We start from the raw sequence: 18,125 nt of genomic DNA, 5'->3' as shown, positions 1-18,125 counted from the left end.
CCCTCTGCCGTTAATGCAAAATCCCAGGCACTGAGGCATGATTGAGATCACTAGGCAACTATTCGCAACTGTGTCAAACATTTCCAAGCTTTGGTTCATCTGATTACAAAGTTAATACTGCCTGTTGCAAACATTTTAAACATCCTACTCATTCAACAAATATTTATAGGTTGGCGGGGCACCTGGGTGGCTCAGTGGGTTAAAGCCTCTGCCTTCAGCTCAGGTCATGATCCCAGGGTCCTGGGATCGAGCCCCACATCGGGCTCTCTGCTCGGCAGGGAGCCCGCTTCCTCCTCTCTCTCTCTGCCTGCCTCGCTGCCTACCTGTGATCTCTATCTGTCAAATAAAAAATATATATATATTTATAGGTTGGTTTTCGGGTGCAGTGTCTACCAGGGCTAATGGAAATACGATCCAAGCCTTAAGCAGAATTTAACAAAATCTCGGTAGCTACGTTTAGAACAGTAAACAGTATACAGTTACAGGTAAAATTAATTCTGGTAGTATATTTTAACTCAATAGATCCAAAATGGGGGGCGCCTGTTTGGCTCAGTGGGTTAAAGCCTCTGCCTTTGGCTCAGGTCATGATCTCAGGGTCCTGGGATAGAGCCCCGCGTTGGGCTCTCTGCTCAGCGGGGAGCCTGCTCCCCCACCCCCGCCTGCCTCTCTGCCTACTTGTGATCTCTGTCAAATAAATAAATGAAATATTTTTTAAAAAGATATTTCTGTATTTTTTCCAGCATTTTTAGTTAAAGCAGAAAGGCAGGTCTGACAGATCTGGCCCATCACGACCAGAGATAGATGTTCTACCATGCGCGTTTTTAAAAATTAGCTTTTAATTAGACAAGTAACAAGAATACATTGTCCTTGTAAAAAAAGTAAAATGTGTGCAATACCGGCCAGTAGATCTGCCAAAGATAAATTTCTCTTCTAGCCATCAGGGGCTAATTCAAGTCTTGTCATCTTTCATTATGACTCAGAATGGTTCTTTTAATTAAAAAACTTAAAACAAAATTGAAACTTTAAAACAATATGGACAGGATAAGGTCTCCTTTGATCACTACCCCATTTCCAGGACATACAACGGGTATCCTGACTTCTAACGTCATAGATTATTTTCCAAGAGAGGTTTTCAAATTAGGAAAATATACTGTAAAAAATTGATTTCCATCTTCTCCTGAATACTCAGAAGTTCCGACAACATTCACCTTGGCCTGGGTGTCCAGATATGGCACCCCTAGGATTTCCCCAATTTGGCACAGTACTTGGTACCCCCTGGTGTCTAATTCTGGAAGCTTCGCCCATGGTTAACACCTGCCTGGTCGCTACAGAAGTCTGAATTTACAACTCCCAGCTGGTTGGTTCTCTCCTGAGGCTATTCAAGCAGTTTCTGGATTTTCCTTATTAAAAAAAAAAAAATACACACACACACACACACACATACACACATCCCGCACCCAGCATTTCCATAGAGGTGTGTGTGTGTCTGTCTGAGCACACTGACAACCTACGCCCACACAAAACCTTGTACACAAATGTTCATAGCAGAAACAGTCATATGAGCCAAAGCATCCAAGTGTCCATCAACCATCGAACGGACAAACAAAATGGGATACATCCACACAATGGGGTATTAGTGGCCATAAAAGGTAATGAAGTGGTGATTCGCGCTACAAGGATGACCCCCAGACACATGGTGCTAAGCTAAAGAAGTGAGTCACAGAAGACCATGTCTGTAGGATTCCATTTACACGAGACATTCAGAACAGGCAAGTCCAGAGAGACGGAAAGTAGACGGGTTGGCGGGGGCGGCGTCGAGGGGGAGGGTGCTAGCGGGCACAGGATTTCTTTTGGGGGATGATGAAATGTTCTAGAACAGAGAGTGGTGATGTTGGTTTGTACCACTTTGTAAATATTCTGCAACCACCAAAGCGTGCTCTTGAAATGAGTGAATTGGGTAAGTGAGTTCTCTCTTCATAGAACTGTTACTTAAAAAACAATACTGCCATCAACGTCCGTGAACACTCTTTTTGGGATCTGGCCTTGCTGGGCCATAGGGCCATTTTATTTCTTCATTTCTCCAGAGTGGCTAAACCAGTTATCTACATAAACAGTGTGATCATTGTTTCTTTTTTCTTTTTCTTTTTTTAAAGATTTTATTTATTTATTTGACAGAGAGAAATCACAAGTAGGCAGAGAGGCAGGCAGAGAGAGAGGAGGAAGCAGGCTCCCAGCTGAGCAGAAAGCCCGATGCGGGGCTCGAACCCAGGACCTGGGATCATGACCTGAGCCGAAGGCAGCGGCTTAACCCACTGAGCCACCCAGGCGCCCCTGATCATTGTTTCTTCAGGCCATTAGTTACTTTCTGTTTTGCCAGTCTAATGGATAAATGGAAAACATGGCATCTTTTTAAAATTTGTATCTCTTTTTAATTTGTATTTCCCTGGTTACCAGTTTTAGAATCTTTTTTTTTTTTTAAATTGATAATTTGGGTTTTCAGTGAAGTATCTGTTCACGTCCTTCACTCATTTTTTTATTGGGATGTCTTTTTTTTTTTTTTTAAGATTTTATTTGACAGAGAGAGACACAGCGAGAGCGGGAACACAAGCAGGGGGAGTGGGAGAGGGAGAAGCAGGCCTCCTGCTGAGCTGGGAACCCAATGCGGGGGCGTTGAATCCAGGACCCTGGGATCATGACCCAAGCCAAAGGCAGACGCTTAATGACTGAGCCACCCAGGCGCTCCGATTGGGATGTCTTTTGATTAATTTGCATTTTTGATACATTCTATATGGGTATACTTCATTTTATACTCTGCACATATTTTCCTCATATACAAATTTTTTTAAGGTTTTTTTTTTTTTTTTAAAGGTCTTATTTATTTGACAGAGATCACAAGTAGGCAGAGAGAGAGAGAGAGAGAGAGGGAGAAGCAGGCTCCCTGCTAAGCAGAGAGCCCGGTTCGGAGCTCGATCCCAGGACCCTGGGATCATGACCTGAGCCGAAGGCAGAGGCTTTAGCCCGCTGAGCCACCCAGGCGCCCCTACACAAATTTTTTATGTGCGTAAAATACTCATTAAGAAGAGCCTGGCACTTAATTAGTAAAGAGGAAATACTTCTTATTGTTAATAGGTGGAAAGGCAAGAATTGGTAAAGGTGTAACAGTCCACATACACCCATCTTTTTAAAAAGTTGACTTAATTACTTACGCACTACTAGAAACACCACCAGAGAAAGTGGAGGGCTCCAGGAGCTCTATTTCCTCCATTTTTCCTTCCTCCTTCTCCTTCTCTCCCCTCCCTAGCCCACCCCTCCCCTTGTCTGTTCCCCCAGTCATTCAAGGCAAAAACCACCTTGGTTCTAAGATGAACTAAGCCCTAACTAGGCCCTGGAAATTTGGCGGATGCCTCCTTCTGGGACAGAGCCATGCTCACAGACCTCCCCTAAGGGCACAGCAACAGGAGGGCTTCTTTTCCATGGTTTCCAGAAACACCGGGCACCGGAGCTGAACAGCACGCACCAGCCAAGCACTCATCTCCTCGGTCTCATGGGTGTGTCCCACCAAGACATGGAAGCCAATATTTACTTTTACTTTTTTACTTCAGTTCCTGAACCGACCTCAGCAGATAAACACACCAACACGGAACACAGTCAACCAAGAATAATGAAATCAAAGTCAAAGTAAGGGCAATTTCCTTTCTAGTTCGTGGCTCTCAGAAGCAGCTTAAAATCAGATTCCTGAGAGGCTGGCTTGCCGGCGGGTTCCTTCCCACCCGCTGCAGCTCTGGGACCCCGGCTGAGCACTGTAGGTGTGCAAAGAAGCCAGTCTTATGTGGCTGACATAGCAGGTGTGGTTGGGACCCTTTCCAAGCAAGGATGGCCCCTACATGGTAGCTGTATCAGCTCGTGCTCCCTGTCTCGAGGGATGCCCTGAACCCCAGACCTAAAAAAAAAAAAAAAAAAAAAAAGGGAAACACACATAGGAATTTATTGGGTAGGCTGGTTTGGTCTGATCTCCTGGGTCATGGTGTTTGGCCAGGAACAGAAGGGTAGACAAACCACAAGGCTCAATTTCATCCCCCCTAAGTTCATCTCAGCCCTTCATTGCTCATTGTTGGCTGTAAGTGTCTCTCCTGCCTCACTTCCAGCCCAAGGGGGTCCCATGTCATCGCTATAGGCATTGTGCCTTCCCAGAACTAGTAAATGAGAACTCAAAGCAGAGAACTTCCATCGCACAGAGGGAAGCAGACAGGCCCCTGGGGGACCGGCAGGGCGGTGGGGATGAGGTCGGCGAGGACAAGGTTGGCAGTGCTTCTGGTAACAGGTGCCTCAAATTATATTCAAACCTCTTACCCCATCACTGCAGACCCACAAGGAAACCACTGCCGCTCACACCAACTATGGTGTAAAAATAGTCCATAAAGTCTATAAAACTGTTTAGAAAAAATTTATTTGAACATATGAAAGGAAAATTTAGACCTCAATAAAACAGAGGAGCTCCTGGGCTGGGGGCCCCTGCCTGGTTCCCGGCCCGGCCCACGCCGGGGCCCAGCTTCGAGCTCACAGAGCTCGCAGGGACCCGTCCCACTCACACGCAGAGACACCAGCGGGACCTGCAAATGCTGCTCATCACAGCCCTGCTCGGGGCAGCACGGGCTCCCCGCGTGTCTGAAACGACCCACGGGCACCGGCTCCAAGAATCGGCATCTCAGCAGGACGCCCACATGGCTGGGCGCACGCGGTCTGTCCTTCCTTCCACACATCCCATCCAGACTTGAACGTGACCCGGCAGAAGGCCCCCTGGACTGCAATGCCGCGTAACGCCCGCACCAAGACAGTCCTGCTGGGGATGAGGGGCCACCGGCAACCCGAAAAGGTCCTCTTCGAGGGGGTGGCTCCCCCTTTCTCTGGAAGGCTTCCTCCAGCCCAGGCGGAAGGCACACTGCCCCTCGGTGGCACTGGGGCCGGCCTAGCGGATGGGCCTGAATGGGAAGGTCATGCCCGACATGAATGTGTGCCCTGGGTGTGCGGGCAGAGCAGGGTGGGCGGCGGGGTGGGCCGGCACGGCCCCGTAGCCCAGCGGGGGCGTGTGGATGTGAGGGTAGAAGCCGGGGGGCAGCGCTGCGTGGGGTGCCTGCTGCACCGGGCCCGAGATCACCAGCTGGAGCAGGCTGTGAACACAAGAATAAGGGTTAGGCGCACGGCAGTTGAGCTGGCCTGTCCCCTTACGGATTCGGCGGCCCCCGGAAGGGAGAGAGGGCCTGAGCACGGTGGTGCCCTCACACACGCACTGGGAGATGCACCAGACGCAGGCACAGAACATGGAAGTTTCCAGAGGGGGAACCTGTCAACTCGGCACAGATGGGGGTGGCTTATGGCTGGGGTAGGGAGTGGGGGTTGGAGCAGAAGGAGGTGACCTGGAGGTGGCAGGATTGAGACCGGCCCGAGACAGAGGAGAGGGGAAGGGCTGGCAGTAGGAAAAGCAGGATCCTGCAGGCGACAATTCGGGAGGAGGGAACTGAGGAAACCACAGGGCAGGTGCCCAAGGCGGGGCAGGGACAGGGCTGCAGTCCATGGAAGCTCTGGGCACAGGCTCGGTGTCTGTGGCCTGGAGACCCCCACATTCGGTTGGTTCAGCCCCAATCACCTACACTTAAGAGGGTTATGACCAAGGCAGGACAGCAAGCAGGACGGCAGGCCACAGGGCTCCCAATGTCACTTGTAATGACTGAGTCCCAAATGAATTCCAGGCACAACATAGGAACGCAGGCCTTTCCGAGGCTCAGACGTGAGCATGGTGTAGGCCCTGCCCTTACCCTAACCCTAACCCAGGCCCAGGCCTGGACCCAGCCCTTTCCCACCTTTAGGGGCCACCCTTCCTCTCCCTCTCTGCAGAGCTCCTGCTTACTGGCTCCTTCACTTCTGGGAGAGCCTTCTGCAGTCACTCTCCAACCCTACGCATTACACCCAGGGTCTCCGCGGGAGGACCCAGTCACTCCTTTGCCAACTCCCACCCATGACCACCCCAAGCCCTAGGTGCCACGTGCCTCCACGGGCCTGTTCTCTGCTCTCCGTGGCTCAGGACACCCATGGCCTCTGCCCTCCTCCTGGAATCCCTTTCGGTTTCCAATATTGGTCCCTTCTAAAACTCCCTGAAGAGTTCCCTCTGCCTGGCCCCCTCCTCGCCAATCCCACATTTCCTCCCAGAGAGATCAGCAAAGATTCCTAAGTCTCCCAGCGCCATGAGCTTCGCAGGCCTTAGCTGGCCCACTTGGCCAACCCCGAACACCCAATCACGCCCTAATCGGAGAAACTTCTCGGGCCTTCTCCTCTTCAGGACAGAGGCCTCCTTTCCCAGCCCCGCCTCTCCTCTTTCTCCCCTGCAGATGGACAGACTCTACGCTTGCTCTCCAGCCACAACCCGGGGCTGTGGCTCCGGCTGGCTTCTGTGTCTCTGCAGCGTCTAAGTCACTCTCGCCACATCACCAAATCTGCCTGCCTGGTCCTGTTCACACCCATCATTCATCCTAAGGACTTCCTCATCCCACCAGGCCACACCTTCCCTGCACACGACCCTGCTTGGTCCAGGAACAACCGCAGGCCACTTTGCCCTGGCTACCTGCCGCCACCTACCTGGAGCTCTGGCAGTGGGGGCTAAGTCTTCTGCAGACTGACCCTCACCCCTCCCACCCCTGAAGATAAAGTCTGGTGCTCAGAGCCCACAGGAGGAGCTCAGGAAGTAAACCCAAGGCACGAAGAAAGTTGGTGCCTTCTAGTGGCCTAAGGCTCTTTGGAGCCCGTTTTCTTTCACATTTTTTTAAAAGATTTTATTTATTTATTTAACAGAGAGAGAGAGAGCAGAAGCAGGGACAGCAGCAGAGAGAAAGGGAGAAGCAGGCTTCCGACTAAGCAGGGAGCCTGATGCGGGGCTCCATCCCTGGACCCTGGGATCATGACCTGAGCCGAAGGCAGAGGCTTAACCAACGAACCACCCAGGCGCCCCCGGAGCACCTTTTCATTTATGTTACCACATTTTTTTTTTTTTTATAACTCACAGTGAGAAAGTCACTCCAAATAAGCAAACACAGAAACAAATCTAAGAGGAGCATTACAAAAGCAAAATTTAAGTCATATGCTCGGTTGAATCTGCACACCCTGCCAGAGATAAAAGGGGTTTCAAGAAGTTTCCAGTCTAGGGAGTCTAGGGGTGCCTGCGTGGCTCAGTCATTAAGCATCTGTCTTTGGCTTAGATCATGATCTCCGGTCCTGGGGTAGAGTCCCGTGTTAGGCTCCCTGCTCAGCAGGGAGCCTGCTTCTCCCTCTTCCTCTCCCCCTGCTGTGTTCCCTCTCTCACTCTCTCTTTCTCTCAAATAAACAAAATCTAAAACAAAACAAAATAAAATAACAAAATAACAATTAAAAAACCAAAAAACCAACAACAAAAAAGAAGTTTCCAGTCTATTCAGAAAGACAATTCACAAAAAGAGACTACTATCAGAAGTCAAAGATGTTTTCCAAGTGGCTCTGTGTCCTTTCTTTCCCCACGTCGCTGCCAGGCTGCTCCTGGGAGGGTGGGTTTTGGGCCATATGACTCAGGATGGGGCCCAGCACAGGCTGTGAAGACGTTTCCCTGGGATTCCAATGGGGGACCTCTGGTCACAATGCTAAGACGAGAAAGGATTTAGACCCTCTCACTGCTCTAATGGCCTGAAATGCTACACACTAGACAACAGCTGTGCACAGAGAAGGGAAACAGTACGGAGAGATTACTGCAGGAGGAGCAGAAAATTGCCAACTCAGTAATGATGTCCTCAGATGCCAGGGGGAAAAGAAAGGAATATTGAGGGCTCCTGAGGGACAGGTGGCTCTCTGGGCAAGCTGTCCATTCTGCTGACAGAATATGCCAAGTGGCCCGTTCTGTTCCTCCAGGACCCACACACTCTACCCACTTGGTTTCCGCCTCGGCCCAGACACCTGCCAAAGCCGCAAGGCCTTGGCACCAAGATCTCCAACCGCATAGGAGCGCACAGTCCTCAGGCCGCGGCTACTGTCGCCGTCAGCCCGTGAGCCGTCTCCTAGCCACTCCTCTGGCCCTGGGTGATGCCTGTGGTCAGCCTGCCATCCGTGCCCAGACTCCTGGCCCTGGGCAGCAGTGATCACCCACCCCGCAGAGGGGCCTGGCGGGCTGGCTTGCCCTCTGTCCAAGACCACCGGTCCCGGAGCCCCAGCCGATAAAGGCCAACGCGAGCCTCTGCAGAGAGGAGAATGTTGGTCATCCTACGAACTTCACTCCGCCGTCTTCTGTCCCTGTGCACACCAGGAGGGAGCTGTGTGCTCAGCTACAAGCTCTCCCTCACTTAGTTGCCACAGTTACTCTCTGGAGTGGATACATAATTTCTGTCCCTCAGATGTATCACTCCTAAGTTACTAAGTATCCCCATGCTTCCCACCGGGGAGGTTGCCACTGGTATTTTGCTACTGATGATACTGCATTTGCTGAAATGTTTTCACACACACAGCTTTTGCTTCTTAGAGTCGGCAAAATTAATTAGAGGAAGGGACATTCCTACGTCATGACAACAGTAAGTGGACCAGCAGCTGCTGCTTCGTGGATACGTGCCACACACCAAGCACACAGCAAGAACACAAGAACGCTGTTCAGAGGGCTTTCTGTGTTTTCACTCTAATCCTCACAAAAATCCTACGGGGCGGCAGGCAGGAATGGCAGGGGGGCAGAAGACAGGAACGATTATTTTCTCAATTTTACAGACAAAGCAAGGCAGTGGAAGACCAGGAAACCGCCCAGGGTCAGACAGAGAGCAAGCCGCCAGCCTTGACCTTTCCCCAGGAACCGTGTGACCCCACAGCCCTGCTCTTCACCACTATTCGCACAGCTTCTCCCAAATGATGACAATAAGTGCCACAGAAAACCAGTGAGAATCACACTCAGAAGCCACTCAGTGCTGCCACCAAGCGACAAAGCCTAAAATGACATGCAGTGCCCCAGGGCCATGGTTCTGAGTGTTTTCCACAGGGCTGCGCCACCCACGCAGCCGTGTGCGTGCACAAATGTCCAAAGTCACCACAAACCATGTATGCTAATTTAGCGAGCAGTCAATGACTCTGAGCTGGGTCTGGTTTCCTCCCTGGACCCCCGGACAGGATGGCCACACCTCTTCGATGTACTCTCCACTTGGGCTTTCTCTCCTGTGGATCATCCTATCCTACCCCCCATCAGGTCCCGAGGGGGCTCCTGACAGACAGAAGCTTCAGACCCTGCAGCCCAACTCTCCCCAAGGAGGCCAGGACAAGGGCCCCACCCCACCCCAGGCCAACGCCTTCGAGAGCACTTACTTATTATGAGGCAGCCTGGAGCACAAAGTTCTCAGGTCATCTGAAATCAAGGAGACACAAAATAAGGAACAGACTGGAGACAGCAAGGGGAAATGGTCACTGAATTCTTTTCAAGGATGCTGGCTGGAGAACAGTTGTGTCTTAACTACAACTTCCTAGCATCACTTAGAAACTGCCCTCTTTCTTCTTTTGATTCTTGCTTTAACAACTAGGCCCCACAGAATATGTGACTCAAGAAGAGGGGCAGGTCTATTGGTCATTTGTTAGGTGGCTGGGAAAGGGCCTGGAGGCAGGGCTCTCAGAGTGGATCAGATGCCCCAGGTGCAGTGGGAACCGCACCACAGGGACCGCTGCCTGGGGCCAGAGGCAACGTCTGCCAGTGCACGGTCACTAAACCAGCACAGGTGTTTATGAGACACCGGGAGCCTTCCAGCACTGAAGTACAGGAGAATCACGGACCCAGAAACAGGTGCTGGGGATGCTTCCTATCCTTGAACCTGGGCACTGTGCTGTATGAAACTTATGCCTCAATAAAAACGGGCTACAGTTAAAGATAAGGTTTTCTAGTGGTGCCTGGGTGGCTCAGTGGGTTAAAGCCTCTGCCTTTGGCTCAGGTCATGATCTCAGGGTCCTGGGATTGAGCCCCAAGTTGGGCTCTCTGCTCAGCAGGGAGCCTGCTTCCCTTCCTCTCTCTGCCTGCCTCTCTGCCTACTTGTGATCTCTGTCTGTCAAATGAATAAATAAGATCTTTAAAAAAAGTAAGGTTCTCTACGAGGAAAGAAGGTGACGGGTCATCCTCACTCTGGAGGAGTCCCCAGTCCTGGGCAAAGCAGCCGGGAGACGCACAGACGTCACGGCCAGCGTTCGACCTGGGTCCGCTCTGCGACTTCACCCCAGTCCCCTGTGCTAAGAGGAAAGAAGTGGTAAAAAAACAAAAACAAAAACAAAAACAGACGAGTTATTCGTCCCAGACCCCCTGCTTTCCGGGGCCAGGGAATTACCCACCTCTCGTGCACAGCAGCGCCCCGGAGGCCATGGCCACCTGCAGGGCCTGCGCCAGTCGGTCCAGCGAGAGCTCGATCTCCTGGGAGGCATTGAGGGGGTTCAGTTCATCTGCCAACCTGTTGATCTCCTCTACCAGCGGGACCATGTGGTCAAACAGGATGAGCCCCAAGCGGCCGTAGAGATTCTTCTCGGTTAAGTGCACTGGGAGCATCATGAGGACCTGCAGGACACTGAGGTGGAGTTTCGAGTACAACAGGTGGGAGTCTCTGTCCATCCCTCCTGAGTCCTTCGGAACCTTGGTCGGGACGTGGCCGTTCGACAGGGAGGGCTTCTTCTTCCTTTTGTAAGCCAGGGGGGCCTTCACGCACCAGCGGATCAACCCCGTGAGTGGGGTGAGCTCTAAAAATCCTATCGGGAGATTGGCCGCAATCGGAGTATTTAAAAAAGTGATGAGAATCAACCTCGGGTCCTCGAAAATCCAGCCGACAATCATTTCAAGCAAGTCCAACGGTGGGATGAGGTCATCTGCCAACAAAGACGCTTTAAGTCAGATGGGTTTGCAGCCTTGGTGACGCCAAGTGGCAGCTGGGGAGATGGGCCCCCCTAACGGCATGGTACCCAGCCCCCGACATTCGGACTATGTTCTCTGCTTAACTATTTTGTGTCCCCTTTCCGAGAACATCACCTCTGCGAGCGCTGGGACTCCCCGTCTTAGTCGGTGATTCTCCCCAGGGCCATGACTATCTGGCCACAGTAGGGCTCAAAAACATATTTGTTAAATAAACAATTCTCTAGGACTCCACCAAGCTTTGAAGTTCATCCCCTGGGTCAATTTAAATAAATTCCCACTCTTTATGTCCCAAACTGCCACCACAGCTCAGCCCTTCCCAGAATAGTGTCTGTCCCTCTGCTGGTGTCGCCTCTGTGGCCCAATGACAGCTGCGGTGGCCTTCATAGAGCAGCTCAGGGTGTGGTCGATGTTCAGATGGTGGCCAAGAGCCATCCCAGCCGCGGATCTGGAATCTTTGTCTAAGCAGAGCCTGACCTCCTCTACGTGGCACTTTTTACAAAGCAAGAGTTTCCCTTCGTTTGGGGCTCACTATGAGCCCAGCACTGGTCTAAATCCTTTCCACGGATCAACTCAACCCACCAACAACTGCCTGTTATCAGAGGCAGGAGGCACAGTGATATTAGGTCACTCTCCCAGGACTCGCGAAAAGTGTGTGGTGGGCCCAGACATGGCCCCAGAGGGTCTGGCTCTCGACTGCTCAGCTGCACTGCCCACTCCGGGCCTGGCACACAATGCCCGGAAGGTGTCTGTGAGCGTGGGACTGGGTCCCTGCCCATCTGTCTCTGGGGCTGTGCGGCCCCCAGCTCACGGAGAGCTGAGGAAGACGGGGCTCCTTCCGGGATGCTGAGGCCAGAGACAAGCACGAGAGAGGAGAGCAGGGAGAGTGAGACACGTGTGGGCAGAGGCTCCTCTTTCTCCAGAGACACAGCCCTTCCCCACTTGAGACCATGCCGACCTCCTGACTGGGAGTTCGACTGTGCCCTGCCCTTCTGCTATAAATGAGGACAACGGTAGGTAGCCGCTGTCACCTGTGGTTCTCACTTGGCAAAATAAACGTTGGGGGAGCCCATGTCTGGCCCCTCGAGCCCCCCGGAGAGGTTTGTGCGTGAGGAATGCCAGTCTCATACGCATGTCCAGCAGACCACCCCGTCCAGCCACCCCCATTTAAGCGGAAGCATCTCCAAGAGCCTGAAGCTGCGTGTGTGTGGTGCCCAGGGAGCATGTGACCCAAGTCTCTGCACCACTCAGGCAAGAGGAGGTCCTGTCTCCTGAGGTGAGCTGCTTCTGTCTTGTGGTTTTGAAGGCACAGAGTCCCCAGGAGTGCTCTCCCGTCACCAGAGGCTCTCAAAGAGCGGCGTCAGTCACCATCCTGACTGCAGAATCCAGCTCCGCCTCTAGAGCCCCCACCAGGTGCCTGGTGACCTCCCCATCTCCTACCTCACCAAGCTGGACATGTTCAAGATGCACAGATTTTGGTACGTCGGTCACACCTCCATGACGTGGTCGTGAAAGTCCCCGACACGTCAGACGGGCAAAGGGGCTTAAGAGAAAAATACCGCGTCTCATCTCCATTCCAGAACGCTGGCGGTATGCTCTGAACATGACCGCCTTTTGCGTGCTGTCTCATGTGTCCCCAGTGTTAAGGGCAATTCCGGTCCTTGTTGGTCTGGGATGACTGACGGCTTGGAAAAGAAACCGTGGTGCAGTACAGTGGGTTTAAGGAAACCCTTCCTACAGGAAACCAGAGGGGCTGCTACTGTTCCCAGCTAGGAACAGCTCTGAGAAAGCCTTTGCAGGAGAGCGCCAGGGAACGGCTCACTCTAACAGCAGGGCACCCACCGCTCACAATACCTGCCTCCCAGCCCAGGGGCATGTTGCCGGGACAGAAACAGTTTGAAAGTACTTGTGACTGTGACATACACTTCCATGTTCACACTCTGTCCACACAAACTTTCCTAAGAGAACTAAAAAAACTGAACAGCACAGCGGGGAAAGGTACAAATAAAAGGAGAATCAAATATGATCCCGGAGCTGCTGGACTGAACACAAACGGAAGCGCTGCTGAGGGCCCCCCAGCGGCTGGTTTCGCTATCAGACCGGGATAAGACGCTGTCAACCCCCAGAGCGGCAGGAGCCATGGGCAGAGGAGGAGGAACCTGAAACAGAAGAGCGGGCTTTGAGTCCGACTCTGCAGAAAAAGTGCTCACCGCGGTGAGGCCCGAAACTTCCCCAGGGGCCGCATGGGCCGTGGGGCTCACACGGGCACACGGATGTGAAAGGGTGCACTGTTCCGCAAAGCCTTGTCAATCCATGTTCCCTGGAACCCACCCCTGTGGGAGGCAAGTAGGCAGCAGAGCCTAGTGAACGTGGGCCTGCGACTTCTGCTCTAATTCAGACAGAGCTGGTCAACCTGTACTGGTTTTCTTTATTCAGAGCCTGTATAAAGTGATCAGACCAGAGGGCTCTGATGCTCAGGACAGGGACAGGGGGCAGAGGACACGGGCCCCTCCCAGCTGAAGTCAAATGCCATCTGTTGGCTGCCCTGAGGACTTCACCTGGCATCTTCCCAAGAAAGCCTCAAAAACATCACCATGATGGAAGTGACATGCGTGCCTCCTGGCGCTATATGCCCGGGACACATCACCGCCTGGGCAGGGTTGTTGCCAAAAATGTTGAACTTGAATCCTGCATAAGGAAACAGTCTGATCAATCTAAATAGGCCCGGGCTCTTCAAAAACCATCGATGTCCTAAGAGATTTTTTTTTTAAATGCTTCATCTGTTCAAGACTTAAAAATATCAGAGGGACATGACAACTATATAATATATGATCCCTGAAAGGATTCTGAGCTCTCCTGACCTTTCGAAGCAAGGGAGGGAAAGGGCTCTAAAAGAAATTATTGAGACAATTAAGGAAGCTGAAGACAGGCTATGTAAGAAATAATAGAATTACCTCGATATTTAATTTCTCAGGCTATTACATTTCTCAGGTACCATGATAATGGTACCAGGGTTACGTAAGGGAATGCTCTTGTTCTCGGGGGAGAGATGCACGCTGAAGTACTTGGTATGTGACGTTGCTAACAAACTCTCGAAAGTTCAGGAAAACCAAATATTCTGGAGTGTGTGTGTGAGCGGGGAGATGAAGAGAGGAAGGGCAAGAAAGCCCACGGCAAGTGTTAACAGGGGCTGAAAACTAGGTGAGAGTCTCGCAACTTATAATAGTCTCACCACCTTCCTGAAGTGTTGCTATTTTCCAAAATAAAAAGTGAGGGATAAGAAAAAGAAAGAAAGAAAGAAAGAAAAAAAGCAAATCACGTCTGGGGAGAAAGCCACGTCTTCCCCAGACATCAGATGCCAGCATTTGCAGGCTGCCTACCACTCGGACTGTCCCTGAGTCAGCCGAGTGGGAGGCACTAAGGAAAGCTCCCTGCTGGCAAATTCCAGAAGTCCAGGCGGTCCCTTCCTTTCCCTTTCAGCCTAAAAGAAAACACACATTTCAGAGAAAAAACAAAAAGCCAGAGCGTCCACTGGGCTTTCCGCTTGGGTGTTTGGTGGGAAGAAGAGTGGCAGCCACCCAAGCAACCTCAGCGGCCCGTTTGGAGTTTACCTGACGACAGGTCATAGAGCGCGGCGACGGAGGTAATGAGCTGGCAGCAGAAGCGAGGGCTGGCACTGAGTATCTGCTTCAGCGTCTGCACGGATCCCGGTACCAGACAGCAGTAGTCATCCACGAGGGCCCTGGCTAATCTCACACAGTAGACCACAGGCGTCCTCTGGAAAGAAGCCACAGTGCACGTGACTACAGGCATCATGAGCTCACGGACGACAAAGACGTACGCGTGGAGGAGACCACCAGGGCTGGCGGCACCGCTCCCAACAGGGGAAAAAGATGTCCAGAGCTCACTCGGAAGCCGGGCCCGGGCAAACCCAAGGCCACAGGCCCAATCCATCCTCTGCCACCTGTTTTTTTGCAAAGCAACTTCTACTGATATGTGCATCCGCTCGGCTGTTTGCTGACTGTGTGAGGCTACTCCCTACACGGCACCGGCAGAGAGGACTGCTTGTGACGGACTATATGATCCGCAGAACTTAAAGCATTTACCATCCTGCCCTTTACGAGAAAGGCCTGCTGACTTGCTCTGAAGTTCACTTAGGAAAGGTAATTGTGACTTCAGGTGAGGAAATGACAACTTTTGCGAGCCTCCAGGTGGGATTCCAAAGACAAAAATGAGCAGTTGTTACCACTTTAAAGAGCTCATGGAGAGTCTGTGATTGCCCCTGTGATTCTGGAGCAGCGGGTCCTACGCTTTGCCCCTGTGATTCTGGAGCAGCGGGTCCTACGCTTACAGGTTTCTGTGATACTTTCAATCCTCTATCAGCACCCTCCCCTCCTTTCTTCCTCCCCCGCTCATCAGAGGCCAATCTGTAGCTCCTGCCACATCCCACGGCTGCTCAGGACGCTCCAGGTCCAGGGCACCGATGTGGCCGACAGGGAGGTGGAGGGTGGGGAGAACCACAAGGAGACAGCAAGCCAGATTGTTCCCTCGGGCTGAACTCTGCCCCTACCACCTCAAACCGGCCATCCCGCCCTCCCCAATGGGAAGCTGCAGTCCCTCGCTTCAGTGTGGCAAATCTGGACTCAAACCACTAGGACCCTTTCCTGTCACTGACATCTGCTTTTGCTTTGCCAAAAAGCCAAGCGCGACAGCATCAGGAGAGAAAAATGAGAAATTACGTGATGAATTAGAAGATGTGAAGCCTGACTTCACTAGGTGATTGATGAAGGGACAGAGGTAACTGTGACATTAAATACAACACACGTGATCGATTCAGATGGCCCAGAAATCAGCCTGGTGACAATTAAGGTACAGATTCCACTGAGACTTACCTGGGTACCACAGAGAACAGTATATTTTCTCCTAGCCAAATTTTGAGGATAAACAGATTTCAAGGAAAACATCTACATAAACTGGAGAGACAAACCCAACACCAAAGGCTTCAAGTACTTGAGAATGAAGCAGGTTTGTGAAACTGAACATGGTAAATTCTGTTAGCTTAGCTGAGAATCATGTTAATCTCAATTCTGAGTTAATAATTACGTGGATTATCAATTTTTGAAAGACTGAGCAACAAAAAAAGCAAAACAAAATGAATCTTTCAAAATACCATCTAACACAAAATCTATTTGATATATTTTGATATTTAAAAACATTCTAAAAGGCTCATGCGCCATACCCATTAGAAGAGCTGGGATCTTTGTAATGTCACCCTGCAACAAGGCGAAACAATTCACGTGCTTACTGACCTGTGTAATTTACTTACTTTAAAAAAAAAAAAAATCTATCTTTGAGGCCACATTATGCATAGCTGTTTTCAAAATCCTACCATATCATTTTCAACCAAGGAAAATGATATTTTGCTTATTCTGGAAATGAAGAATTTTCTTATTTTCTCTTAAATTCATTTACCATTACAAACAAGTTTTGTTAGGAATGGGTACTACCTGTATCTAACCGTAGATGTGGAGTATTAGCAGACAGGACAGTGACATCAAGGAGATAACACACAGAAAATGCCTCTCCCAAAATCCAATTAAGGGGCACTAAACTCCTCTTCAGAGCCTCTCCGGAGAAGGCTATTTCTCGGGTAGTACCTGGAGCCAGGAAGCCGCACACTCCAACACTGGGATCCGACACACAGCCACAGCCATGGAGACCAGTTTTCCCAACAAGCTCATCCGGCTGTCATCAGCCTTGTTCCCTTGGGGGCTGAAAAGGGACGAGAAAATAATCTGCCGGACAGAGTCCTTGGTTTGCTCCTGGAAATAATTGCACATGATTTCAAGAAGTTGGAGCTCCTGAAGTGAATTCAACCTCTGCAAAAACAAATCCAAGAGAAGCGGTAAGAAACTTAGCTTTAACGTGCGCACTAATCCATACGGTAAGAAAACAGGAAATATCCTATTTTCCCCCTGGGAACTGTTCACCCCTCTAAAGCCTGGGTCCCAGGGGGAAGAACTCTGTTAATCCCGGGAAATGTCAGTATACAGAATTCGACATCATCCTGGGGCCCTCGGGATGATGACCTACAGTGGTCTGAGACTCGATTACAGGCCTTTAACGTCTCTTCCTGCAGCACCGCCGAGACCGGGCTGTCGCACGCCCGGCAAGCAGGCCCACAGCCGAGCAATGCTCCGGAAGCCAGAGCAGGTGGACTGGGGCTGCTGCGAAGGAGCGCGGCCCGGGGCGAGAAGGGCGCCGCCGGTGGGAAGAGGGTCTGTGGTTGGCCAAGGCTTGTCACCGCGAGGGGCAGGAAAGAAGCGGGAGTTTCCTTCTCGCGGCCGCCCGCCGCACCTTGGGCTGCGCGCCGCGCTCCTTGGGCACCTGGAACACGAACTCCTCGAGCAGCTCCACGGGGCCCTTGTCCACGATGGGCAGCGGCGCGCTCTGCAGCTGGCTGCTGAAGTAGATGTCCAGGTGGTACAGCACCTCCTTGGCGGCGCTCAGCGCGTCGCGGCGCAGAAGCGAGTGGCGGATGTCGCTCATGGTGCGGCCGCTGCGGCCCGGGGCGCCCGGAGCGCGTCGGGACTTCCGCCCCGGGCCCCGCGGGCGCGCCCGCCGCCGCCGCCGAGACAAAGAGGCCGCGACCCGGCCTCCGCCCGCCGACCCCGGCGCCCGTCCGCTCGCCGCTCCCGCTCCGGCCCGCTCAGGGGGCCATCGCTGCCGCCGCCGCCGGCCAGCGGGCTCCCGGCTGTGCGAGTGCGGTGCCACCGAGGGCAGCGGGAGCCGGTCGCCGCGGAGCCGAACGGCGGCGGAATGCTGAGCACGGCGACGGCGGCCCGCAGGGGCCAAGCGCAGGCGGCGGCGAGGGCTGGCTCTCAAGAGGGCGCCACCTGGCGGCGCGGCCCGCCCGCGCGGAGGGAGGCACGCCCCGCCCCACAGGCCCCGCCCCCGGGCTCCGCGACCGCCCCGGACCTGGGGCCCGGCGCTCCGCGGCGTGGACCCACCACTGAACGCTCACTGGGCTTGGCGCTCCACCCACCCGCGCGCCGGACGTGAAGCTCCGCGGGCTTCCTTTGCGCGGCGCTCTAAGTCCATTGCTTGATTTCACCGCGCTTTTCCACCTGTAACAAAGGCGTGGTGGTGCAGGGCCGTGTCAAAGGGTGTGTCTAGTCTGGAACTCTTGGGGCTGCAGTGA

The 18,125-nt window shown here is 52.5% G+C and overlaps 1 protein-coding gene across 3 annotated transcripts; it reads right to left on the bottom strand.

Annotated features, from left to right (window-relative positions):
- Nucleotides 1-4,428: 4,428 nt before the first annotated feature.
- INTS15 (integrator complex subunit 15) lies at nt 4,429-17,781 on the bottom strand. 3 transcript variants are annotated; one of them, XM_047713883.1, is made up of 6 exons: nt 17,312-17,781; nt 16,582-16,803; nt 14,536-14,701; nt 10,357-10,881; nt 9,352-9,391; nt 4,429-5,168 (listed from the first exon to the last, which is right to left on the bottom strand). In XM_047713883.1, the coding sequence occupies exons 1-6, from the start codon at nt 17,471-17,473 to the stop codon at nt 4,967-4,969; spliced, it is 1,317 nt and encodes a 438-aa protein (XP_047569839.1). In that variant the 5' UTR covers nt 17,474-17,781; the 3' UTR covers nt 4,429-4,966. The 3 variants fall into 3 exon arrangements, with proteins under 3 accessions (XP_047569839.1, XP_047569838.1, XP_047569840.1); XM_047713882.1 differs by having other exon boundaries at nt 17,282-17,780; XM_047713884.1 differs by having other exon boundaries at nt 17,018-17,424.
- Nucleotides 17,782-18,125: the final 344 nt, after the last annotated feature.

Source organism: Lutra lutra, chromosome 18, assembly GCF_902655055.1.
Source record: "Lutra lutra chromosome 18, mLutLut1.2, whole genome shotgun sequence".
In the NCBI taxonomy this organism is placed as follows: domain Eukaryota; kingdom Metazoa; phylum Chordata; class Mammalia; order Carnivora; family Mustelidae; genus Lutra; species Lutra lutra.
This window is presented reverse-complemented; position numbering and strand designations above follow the sequence as displayed.

Bases quoted from the DNA above. Each gene is read 5' to 3' on its own strand.
- INTS15 (XM_047713882.1), bottom strand. From the start codon at position 17,473: ATGAGCGACATCCGCCACTCGCTTCTGCGCCGCGACGCGCTGAGCGCC. The intron at 10,882-14,535 runs GTAAACTCCAAA...CTTTGTTGGCAG, and splicing joins GCTCTATGACCTGTCGTCAG to ATGACCTCATCCCACCGTTG. The intron at 5,169-9,351 runs GTAAGTGCTCTC...TTGTGTTCACAG, and splicing joins TCCAGGCTGCCTCATAATAA to CCTGCTCCAGCTGGTGATCT.